The sequence below is a fragment of the Triturus cristatus genome, chromosome 5_2, assembly GCF_964204655.1.
Source record: "Triturus cristatus chromosome 5_2, aTriCri1.1, whole genome shotgun sequence".
NCBI classification, from domain to species: domain Eukaryota; kingdom Metazoa; phylum Chordata; class Amphibia; order Caudata; family Salamandridae; genus Triturus; species Triturus cristatus.
The window spans coordinates 352,485,369-352,497,586 of NC_140588.1; the positions used below are offsets into that span (position 1 = coordinate 352,485,369).

General features: G+C 40.6%; 1 protein-coding gene across 12 annotated transcripts in view; it reads right to left on the reverse strand.

The window, feature by feature from the left end:
- The window catches only part of ACD (ACD shelterin complex subunit and telomerase recruitment factor), a 272,109-nt gene that overhangs the window by 109,005 nt on the left and 150,886 nt on the right, over positions 1 to 12,218 (reverse strand). For all 12 annotated transcript variants that reach the window (XM_085607173.1, XM_085607161.1, XM_085607171.1 and 9 more), the window contains one exon: positions 6,832 to 6,913. In XM_085607173.1, the coding sequence (XP_085463299.1) occupies positions 6,832 to 6,913 (82 nt within the window). The remainder of the gene's footprint in view (positions 1 to 6,831; positions 6,914 to 12,218) is intronic.

The following is a 12,218-nucleotide window of genomic DNA, read 5'->3' on the forward strand; positions in this document are numbered from 1 at the left end:
GTTTTTCTTTAATGGTGTTATTCTTTCGTTCACTGGAGGTTTCCTTCTCCTTCTATCTGTTACTTTTATCTGATGTTTTCTCTTTTTGTTTTTGTGGTCTTCTCACTTTTGTCATTTTCAGTTATGTTTTGCATCTTATGTTTTGCTTCTTCTTGTGGTTTTTCTGTTTTTTCATTGGTGTACAGTCTTTCCGACTTACTCTTTGTCTTTCTTCTTTACTTTATCTTTACACTTGAAGCAATATATTTGTTTTATATGGAAGAAAAGGGGATATGTTATATCCTGGCTTTGTATTTATGCATGTGATCTCCCACTCAGCCAGTGGAATGTTCAGTTTATGAGGTATCACAGAATGTTGGGAGCCAGCGTGTCAGTTGGGAAGGGCTGAGCAAGAGACAAGCTGCTCCTGGTGGGGTTTACCATGGGCCTACTATAGGTCTCTGTACTGGTCTTGACTACTGGCTATGGATTTATCTGGATTACCTTGAACTATCTGTCAATAAACATCCTAAGATCCTTCAAACGTCTGGACTCAGTTACTACAATTAGTAACCAATAAAAAGCCAAAGGGCAGGCTATCAGCCCAGTAGTATATACAACAGATCGAGAGACAGTGCATGCGCTGTCAAGGCGCGACCTAAAAATGATGTCCTCAAAATGGCAAACACATGCGTGTAGATCTTCCACAATCTAATATCTCCCAGTAGATGACAAAACCTTAAATAAGTAAATGCTGAAGCAAACAATGAAAGAGGAATGCCATTTTTAGGAGTCATACCAGCCTTTTCATGGCACCTGAAAAAGATCATCCGTATTTTGCCAATTCATTGCTATCAACTACCTTCCTAGTTAACTGGCTGCTAGACTATTGCACTATCGCCAATCTGCTTTTGCATTCTCGCCCAAGTGTCTGAAGGGAAAGGTGGAAGAGCAAACAGTGACTCATGTTTTTCCTATCATGCCCACACGCTTCAGGTTAGTTACTATATGAGCTGGCATGCACACCCCTGCACACAATTCCCACCTTCACACAAAAATACACCAACCACATGCAAAACACCAGTATCTCCAGCTCTAGAATTCTCATTAGCATCCTACTCATTGCCCATGCGCGCAACTGCTACAATATCGCATGCATATTAACAAATATGCGGTTGATAGACCATATTTATGCACAGTCTAGATGCAATCTTCATCAGAGCTGCCTCACACCAAAAGCAACAGTCTAGATGTCCTCATCGTCACTGACTAAATATACAGCACACCAAAAGGAGAAACCACCACGAGGAAGCACAGTCATCCGGACATTTTGTGAACACAGAACAAACAACGTCAAATCACTCATAGATTTACAGTCTATACCTATAAGTGGCTCTTGGTAGATAAGTTGGTCAATACCCACAGAGCTTTGTAACATGATAAATGCGGATTCCCTTTGTAATGCTACTGACAATTTATCGCTGTCAGCTGATCTGTGTATGAAATGGGACAGATTTGGGGTCTTCAACCTTTTCTGTATTGAGAGCTACTCATGTTCAATGAAATGCATTGAGAGCTAATAATATTAGTGTTGTATAGTCTCAATTTTTGTATATGTATATTAATTCAACCAAGCAAAAGCTTTCTAATTGAATAGGCTGGGCTGCACACAGGTGAGCTACTCAGAGGTAGCTGGAGAGCTACAGTAGCTCACGAGCTAACGATCAGAAAAATACAAAAAATGAACAAGTCTTTTGGAACATTTTCAAACAATATCTGATAAACACAGGCTTAAAATAGAATACACTACGCACAGATTTACGGGATGCAAGAGGCCTAATGTTGTTGCCCAGAATTCAGGAAAATGCAAGTCGAGGATTAAAGAAAAATATTGCAATTTGATATCTGAGATACAGGGAGAAAACAGAATATGTTTCCACATATGATTCACGAATTTATAAAGGCTCCAATCATTTAATTTTGCAGACATATTGTTTTCCCTTTATTGGCCAGGGAAATAAACATGATAACTTGATTCTATGTCCTTATTGCAAAGAATGTGTGCCGTTGCCAGAGTTTAAGGGGAGCCCTCTATAGATGAGGCCCTCTATACATCTCGCTTTTCTCTGCGTGCCCACATCCTCCTCCTGGTGAGGCCTAAATATGAGGTTCCATGAGGATCCACACTAAACCCTAAGACTAGGCCCTTATTTTGACATTTGCTTATACCTTCTAAACTTTTTGTCTACAAAAGATATACTGACAAATTTGCATGATTTTATCATATGTTAGGGATTCTAAAGGTGCATGGTGTTTGTGGTTTTCGCTGGTGGAACCCGAGAAAATAACAAAAAAGTGGCAATTATTAAACAGAAAAAAGTGCTGCGAAAAAATCTTTTATTGGCATCAACGTAAGGTTTGCTTAGCTAAGACGACCCTCTCACCAAATTTCAAAAACGGGCAGATTTTTAAAACAAAAACAATTGCTCTTGCACCAATGTTTGCCATTTTCTAAGTTATACTCAGCTTTCTCTGTTCTTGTGGGTTTCTATATACTAGCAGTTTGCAGAGGAAAGGTTGTGTGACTTATGCTAGAAGCTGGAAAGGTATACGGAATTCTGAATTCAGCAAGCGGTCGTTTGTGTAGATCACTTATGGTTTCCCTAAGAAACTAATAACTGAAAGGCTGGAAAATAGAAATATATGGCAATGCAATACCCAAGGCCATCAACGGAGCTGTGGCTTATAGTATTTTTTCATTTTGTTGGCATACATCCATTAAGAAGATAAATTCTAATGAATAAAAAATGGATGTGAACTAATCACTGAAATAAAAAATGCTGAAAGTAAGGCTGGAAAATCGAAATATAAGGCAATGCAATACCCACAGCCATCAACAGAGCTGTGGCTTATAATAATTTTTCATTTTGTTTCCATGCAGCCATTCAATAAAAAACAGGGGTGAAGGAAAGCAATGCATTCTGAAATGTGACCCGAGTTTAGGAATAGCAGTTATTCACACAACTTGTTATAATTTTCTGTGTTTTCACCTTTGTCCTGATGAAAACCGTACCTCACATGTGAGTGGGCCTACTGCACAGGCCAGAAAAAGCCCCAAAACACACAATGATACAAATAAGATTTGTGATTTGAATTTCATTGAGTTTTGGGAGGGGAGTAGCTGCAAATAGCAGTATTTGGGCCTGTGTGTGATTAGCACCCGAAGGCAACTACCAATTTCAGCCATATTTTAAGATAGACACAAGGGAACTGCATGGTGGTATGTCTTAGGTGAATCCCACTAACTTGAATGCGCTGCAAACTTCAAACTGGCTATAATCACAGAAAATCGGTACAGCACTTTTGTGGATGGGCCTTTCAAGATTTTCCACTGAATTTTAATCTTTCTCAGATTGTGAGAGGCTGTGGTAGTTAAGCACAGGGTCAGCTGGCGCACAGGGTAATCTGACAACCCTAGACTGTTCTGGAAACTAGACACCTGGAGGAGCCCAGGGTAGTGTGGCTTGTGTTGATTCTAAAACGTTTTCTTAAACAGAATGCCCGAAAAATGTTAACATTAGCTGAAAAGTTACTGAATTTTCCTCATATTTCTGAGTGAGGTAAAGTTCCTGAATCTGTACAGATCGACAGAAGTATCACCACTGAGGTTTCCCACACCTGTTCCGATAAAAAAAGTATCCCACTTGTGTTGGCGGGCCTTTTGTGGTGGAAGAGGTGTGGCGCAGCGTCCAGGGTGGCTGACTCCGGACCACGAGGTTCGCGGTTTGATCCCTGGCACCGGCGGCAGGCTAGCCCAGCACCATGTGACTCTGGGCAATAGCTCGCTTAATCTTCCCGACGGACCCCAGTGCCGGGACCCCTTTCCGGAGGTAGCTGTGCGCTTTACAAATGCTGGTATTTCATTTTCATTTCATTTCGTCAACAACAAGAAAGGCCCCAAAATACATCACGAAAATATCAAGATTTTTTAACTGAATTCCAATCATTCTCAGATGTAAGTAGGTGAGGTATTTGGGCCTGGGATTGGCCAGCACCCAGAATAAACTAAGACCTGTGAAAACTAAACACCACAATCTCTAAATTTTTTATAATTCTGGTAGCTACTGGTGCTCTTTGCCCTTTGATAAGGCTCATTTGGAGAATAAATACAAACTCCCCCATCCGGGTGTTGGGGATGCCAGAAATATTGGTAATGACTGTGTGTGTGTGTGTGGGTGGGGGGTGCAGTCCCACCCAATGATGAGCCCTACCCCATGACATGAGGGGCTGGACCATCCACCCCATTCATTAGTTTTTGTTTTTATCCATTGTGTCTAGTGGTGGCTTCCGCCCCTGTGGAGGGACAGATGATGGCATACCCAGAAATGTCCTCTCTGGGAGGCATAAAATACTGGTTTGGAAGGAGTTGGAGACATGACCCTGTGCCACAAAAAACCTGTTACACTTTTGTGTTTTTCTTTTAGCATTTCTGGTGTCTATTGTTGCTTTCTGTCCACTGCAGGGAGTAGTTTTGGCCCAAACTCACAACCTCCCTACACAAAGGGACATACTGTTAGGGCTGGAGGGATGTCAATGCCTGCACTACACTGCAAACAGAGGCCGGAGGCCAGGAGAAAGGGGACATTAATGTAAAGAAACAAAAACAGAAGGGGTACAGCAGCCACCACCCACCCCCATAAAAAGGGGCCTAAATTAAAAAAGGGGGTGGGGGACAGACTTCAAAGGTCTGGCTTCAAAGATGGGTTCCTATCGCTATTGTTTATTGTGCTCTAGTTGCCATGTCCGGCCCGCCTTCAATGACTGTTGCGCTGCAGACACACCTCTGGCGTGCCAAAGGCGTGCCTAAGGCAAGCCTGTCTTCACGCGTCCGCATCCCTCCGGGTCTAGGGATACTGACCCTGTCTTATCACATAAGGTATTTTACTCCTCAGCTCAATTATTAGCCCTCCACCCTCACTACCTGAACCTCATTTGCACTCCATTGACCCCAGTTTACATGTTTGGTCCTGCAACCGCTGTGATTAGGCTACTCAGTCTAGACCGAGTAAGACTCGCATCCCCTCTCCTCCAACTCTCACCTGACATTTCGGCTTGGTGAACTACCGATGTTTGGCTGCCCACAAGCTTGACCTCTTTCGTCTTATAACTGACTCTGGGCTGGATGTATTACTTCTTACTCAGACAAGGTTAACTGAGGACTCTGGGCCTGATGTGGTTCAAGCTCTCCCCTCTGAATTGCACATTGTAAGGCAAGACAGGCAGGGTAAAAATGGTGATGGGATAGCGATTATATGTAGGGAATCGCTAAAGTGTCAAATAGCTTTGCTTAATATCCCGGGTTCTGAAAGTCTGGTCTTCTCGTTAACTCTCTGTTCTACCTTTACATTTTCAGGCATACTTGTGAATAGCCTGGAGATATAACTATACAATCTAGGTAGAAGGGGTCCATAAACATTTAAAATTCACACCGTAAGAGGCCCAGTAAAAACCTCTACTATGGCTGCTGTGTCAAGAGCTTAAGACTAGAGTTTTTGTACTACCTGAGAATTAAAAGATGGTAAACGTAGAATTATGAATATGAAGAGATATACATATTGATTAATTACAGGTGAGAGCTGCATGGATTAAAGTTCCTAGATTTCTCACCATCTTAGAAGGATATGGAAATGTACCAAGAGAGGACGGCAAGAGGAAACACTGCATTATAATGTATTTAGCATAAGACCCAACACTCCAGTTATTGTGTCAAACTTTGCATCTATGATGATGATACCATAAATAAATAGTATATATTTTTTTTTATTGGGAATGAAGTATACAGGTTTCTACAGCACTGTACAATGGATCGCTCTGGTTTCTTCTGTATATTTTGCCAGCACAACACAATGGAAGAAGAACATGCAACACTGTGCTTTGAGACACCATGCTTCTGTTCTGCATGGCCTCTTCCACCCCTATTAAAAACACACACCTAAATACTTTAGTGGAGAACAGTAGCTAATATCTACTTGGATCAGTGTGAACCAGGTGATTTGTTTAATAGATTACATCAGCTCCTTTGTAGTTGGGTGGCAGACGTACTTACAAAGCAAAAGCCCACTCGGACCGAGCTAATTAAGTCCTCAAAAATAAAACCCGCGGCAGGTGTATTTAGCTAAAAGTAACCATACTAAAATGAATCGCTAACACATTTGCAAAAATTGAAAGAGTATCCATGAACCTTGAAAGATTGATGCATTTAGATACCATACTTTAGAATACGTTTGCTTTGGAGGTAGTGTCACAAAGATGTTTATATGGTACACAAAAGCTATCAGGTTAACTGGAGGACACTCGAAGATAATTAAGACTAACAATAGGCAACATAAATGGAGTATCAGCAAGACGATTGGTCTGTGTCCTGAGGCACCAAGTTTAATAGTTCCATTTATCTGCATTGCATGGACCAATTTTCCTGGACTCGGAGCGGCATCGTGTGCTAAGCAAAACTCACAGTTCACCAAGGGAGAGCCATGAAAAATTAGGCGACTAATTAAATGAGACCACAAAAGAAGCAACACTGAAATCACATAGGCAGGCTCCACAACAAACAGCCTTTAGCAAAGAGTGCTGGGAGGAGGATGGAGAATCAGCTTACTAGAAGAAAACCAGTATTGTAGCTGTGAATGGTAAGGAGACACCAACTAGCCAAATGACAAGTTACAGCACTCGTCTTGAACGTATTAAAATAGCTTATATCGCTATTTCTCCTTCAACTATTCACATAAAATTGCACATTTACAGATTTTAATTCATCCAAATTGTTTGCAACAGCACATCAGATGTACTTACCTTCCAGGTTATTAAGAATCTCCTCTTCTTCAGGAGAAATGATCAAACAGTTGATGGGAACAGAAAATACACTTTTGCCAGTCTGAAAAGAGAATTTTGGGAAACAATGTTTCCATTTTTAATAAATGCACAAGCAAGTAAATGAAGTTAGTCAGTGTAACATGTAAATCTTCACTCCTCCCACAAAATCAACCAACAAACTGGAAAACCTACATTGAGAACTAAGATGCCATGGTTTAAATCTGCGCTGTGTTGAAACCCAGATATTATTATTGGACTGTCTCAATTAATAGGAACCAGCAGTGAAAAGGTCAATCTATTTTCTTTTGTCATAAGTGTGGTCAGCAAACTTTGGAAAATGACAGTTAGGGAGTTGCAAGTTGCAAGTTCGCCTGCAAATAAATGTAGCAATGTGCAAAGTAATTAATGTAGCAAAGTATAAAGCTCCCTTCTTTACAAGGGGTACTCCATGTGGAATTCACTATCCGCCGAACTAAGACTTGAGGAGCTACCTTAAATTCAGGAAATCCCTGTTCACCATATCATTCAGATATCATTCTGATAATCCTTTAGCCCCAGGAGCAGTGAACTGTAGGGTCATCCTCATTACTGGTCAGATGCCTACACTGGTCTGCCCTTTACACCCTCAACTTCTGTATGCCCCCACGATTGTAAACAAGTGTTAACTTTAGTGGAACCAATATAAGACATTGGTACGGAAGACCTGTTTGGGACACATTGCTATATACAGCAACTTCCATTCAACCATTTGTGATGAATGAATGAATAAATAAACAGCTACTCAGAGGTTCCAACGTGTAAGATGACTAGCTTGTGAAAATAAGAAAAATATGCTAGCGAAGTGAATATAATGGGCTATGATGCAATTCAACAACAAAGTTCTTTGGAATATACATTTATATGCAAGCATTTAATCTTTTACATATTTAAAACCTTGCTCGGATAGATTATTATCTTTTAAGCACATACAGAGTTCATTCAACTATTTAACAAGGTTGTTTTTCACCACCACCTCTCCCACTTACATCCCCTCTCTAGCAGATTCAATGATATAGGTGCATTTTCTTCCAGGACTTCCACAAAGCTGCATTACAGATGCCTACATCAGTAGTTTGATAGAATATCACCTTGGGCTTGTTGACTCTTGCATGGATGGCCACAGCTTGCTTGACAATTACATGTTGGCTTTTGGTTTATGTGTGGATCCAACATGATTGATATGCCCTGTTTTGCCATTTCTGGTCCTAATTTACCATTCCAAATGAAAGTCAGTTGGGAATTTTTACTGAAGAGTTCTATTAAGGTAGAATCATAATACTCTTTTGAAACAGAACAAAGGGAGTATTCAGTGCATGTACCAGGCTTGTAGGTATGCAAGGAAACAAGCAGGGGAAGTGCCTGGTTGACATGCAAATCCAATATCACCATTGGAGTATATTTTGAACATATACAAAAAATTACAAACAATTCTTGCAAAAAATGATAGCGACTAACAAAAGTTGTCTTCCAGGTAACAAATCAAGAGTTGAATAAACAGAAAATCTCAGATGGAGATCCCACAAGTTTCATTAGGACATTTATTTTCGAGGAAAGGACCGATAGCTTCATCTGTGCAAATATCCACAAACTTCCTAGAAGAGACTAGGATTATGTCAGAAGTGATTGAACAGGAAGTCCCTCCTAGACACCAGGTGGCACGTATTATGCATCTCTGGGGAATTGATATGGCCCAAGTATCATGGGATCTGGCTGCATGTGGCTGCTATAGTGACTAAGAGAAATGTGCCGGGGCGTGGGGGGCGAGTCAACTGCCGACAGTGTCCCAATGGAAGAAAGATATGAACTGGTGCTGCGCGGCAGAAAAGACAAAATATGGGAGAAAGTATGGCACCACTGGGAAGTTTTTTAGGGGGATTGGGGGGGGGCATCCGATAGATAGGAGGGGAGGGTATGGTGGGTGGTTGAGGTCATACAGGTAGAACTCAAAGGTGTTACAACTGGCCCTATATGTGTATAAGCAGTAAATTGTGAATGTTGATGAGAAACCTGTATTATAATCTGTGTTTATTCAAATGTATATGCAAGCTGACACTTGTTCAATAAAAAGAAGTTTAAAAAAAAACTTACTAGAAGAGAGTCTACTGAACAACGACTTCAACTTCCACAAGGAATAACTACTTGGAAAGTTTCTCTTCTTCCGAATGCATCCCAAGTTTCTTGTGAGTTACTAATTTTAAATCCTAAAATCTGGGGTTTACTCCTTTTGAATAATTTATTTTTTTACACCTTATACTTAATTTGACTCCTACTTTGGATATTGTAAACTTCGTCTTTTGGTGTACTTTGGGAGCATCCGCTGCACATTTCTCCTTTTTATTTCATAAGGTTGGAAGGTTCCGGTGTGGGCTCGGGTACACCTTTGACATTTATTGTGGAGTTTGGAGGTTTGATTTTATAGGAGAAAGTGTCTGATAGTGTTGTTGTACTCCAGACCTGAGCGAGCAACTTCACTTTGCTGCATTGTTTTGGACTCTGTGAGGGGCGTTTTACAACACGATAACATTCAACAACACGGTAAGAACTCTCAATAGTGTTGTTGTTTTTCGAAGTATTACTACAGGCCCTGGTCCTGTGTTGTTGTTTGAATTAACGCCTCTGGCCCTGCACGCTCCAATTTTCCGCTCGTTCAAGCCCTCCAATCAGACTTACCTTGTTCTTCATGCTCCAGCTGCATTGTGTATCCTCGAGTCAAGAACGGTGCACGTTGTCGAGATAATTTCTCGAGGCTGGAACCACTTCCTCGAGTCGACAACAGTACGTATTCTGGAGATGCTTCCTCGAGCCTGAAACAGTACGCGTGAGATTGAAGAATCTTGCTATGAAGACGTGAGATCGGCCGTCACTCGTCATCACGCTAGTTCACGCAACGTGACCTTGCGTGGTAGCCATTTTCTTACTTTGCAACCCATTGCCTAGCAACCATCAACTCTCATTGCCTCGCAAAGCATTGGAATTTCTTTGTTTCAAAGCAAACTGTGGTGAGACATTCTGTCCGCTGATACCCAACACAGACGCTGTGGTGAGACATTTCTTTACGTTGTTGACATCGCTACTGCTATTAAAAACGGACGCTATGGTGAGGCATTCCTCTACCTTTGTTGACATCGCAAACTTATACGTCTCAAATATTAATGTCAATCTTTTGTAACTTATGAATTTCTCCTTCGTTGCTGCATAATACGGATGCAGGGTTGAGAGAGTGTGATTTGCTCCTTATATTTTCCTGAGTCTATATACATTTCATTTGGGGAAAGTGCGTAATATAGAGAACTGCTTATTATTATCTGCAGCTACTTATTATCTGCAGCTGTTCATTATCATCTGCAAATTCATCTACACCACTTTTTATAGATTCCTATTTATTGTATAACATTTCTTTATATATTTCCTCAACCATTTACTACAATTTGCCTATGCATAATGTTTCTATTCCTCCTTTTTTCCTTTCTTCACCTGACGATTCTCCGATTATGTGGCAAAAGTGGAAAAAGGTTTTTGAAAGGTATGCCAAAGTGTGCGGAACTAATCTGAGCGCAGAGAGAAGAACAGCTCTACTTTTACATTGCCTTGGTTCTGAGGGACAAGAAGTATTAGATCATCTACCGGATGTAGAAGATACAAACTTAAATTAGTATGAAATATGTATATTAAAATTGGACAAACATTATTTACCTAAAGTAAGCACTGTACTAGAACGCTATCATTTTGGTCGCAGGACACAAAATGATGGTGTATCTGTAGAAAACTAAATTACTGCTTTAAGGAAGTTAGGGTCATCGTGTAAGTTTGGAGCATTGTTGGAAGAAAGGATAAGGGATCAATTCATGTTGGGGTGCAATGTTCAGAAGGTCAGGGATGATATTTGGCAGAAAGATGAACCTTCCTTAGATGAAGTAATTACCATTGCTAAGCAGATAGAACATTCTCAAAAGTGTGTGGAAGTTATCACCAAACATGAATCTAAGGGTGATGTTGTACATTTGGTGAAAGCATCTTCCAAAGAGAAAAACATGAAGAAAGGGAATAATCCAAAAACTGATATGAAAGGTGCCCGCAAGCCTCAGCTCAAGTGTTACAGGTGTGGGAGTGGAGAACATCTTGCTAATGATAGAAAATGTGCAGCACTTAAGAGTATCTGTTTAAATTGCAAAAAAGTTGGTCATTTTACTGATGTTTGCAAAGCTAAAAAAAATAGAGGAAAAGTTAACATTATTTCACATGGCAGCAATAGTGACAGTGATGATTGCTCAGAGTTTGACTGTGGCCAGATTTTATGCCAAGTCACAAACAACAATAAGATAGGTCCCATTGATGAAGTGTTGGTGGAAGGCAAAACTACTAAAGTCCTTTTTGATTCGGGTGCGAAAATCACCATTGTCGCCAAAGAATTTTACTTATGCAATTTGAAAGATAGGGTTACAATTTCGAAAGCAGATTTCAAACCTACTGCATATGGGGGAGAACCTATAAAACTGTTGGGGTATGTTCATGATCTGAATATAAAGGGAGTTACGTCTCTGGTAAGCTATATATATCACACAATGGGGATAGCATCCTAAATTGGTTTCACCAGAGAGATCTAGGCGTGATGTTAGATCCGAACAATGATCCCCCCCATGATTCTTAAAGAAAAGTTTTGTGTGAGTGAAGTTGACGTACAAGACAGTAGTCAAGATTACATTGCAACTTTAAAAAGGGAATTTCCCAGTGCGTTCAAGAATGAATTGGGTTGCCTACGTGATTATGTACATAAGATACGTCTGGTTCCTGGAGCAACTCCTGTAGCAGGAAAAGTGTGGGGTGTGCCTTTAGCAGTAAGAGATGAAATGATATCACAATTGGAAAAACTTAAAGCTGAATGAATAATTGAGGAAGTGGAAGAGACTCAATGGTTGGCTCCGGTAGTAGCTGGCAGGAAGGCGGATGGAAGTCTTTGCTTATGCATTGACTTGAGGGAGCTCAATAATCAGGTTATAATTGATAAATAAATATCCCCTTCCCAAAATATCAGATATGCTCATGCTCTTGCAGGGGGCCAAAGTCTTTTTCCACCGTGGATCTTAAATCCGCGTATCACCAAATAAAATTGGATGAAGAGTCCAAGGACTACACAGCTTTCATAACACCATTCGGGACCTTTAGGTTTATAAGATTCCCGTTTGAGCTGGTATCGGCAGCCTTGGTGTTTCAAAGAGTCTTAGAAAAAGTGTTAAATGGGCTGTCAGGGGTAAAAATCTATCAAGATGATGTCCTGATTTATGGCAGTAATGAGCAAGAACACGATTTGAGACTCAAGCAAGTTTTAG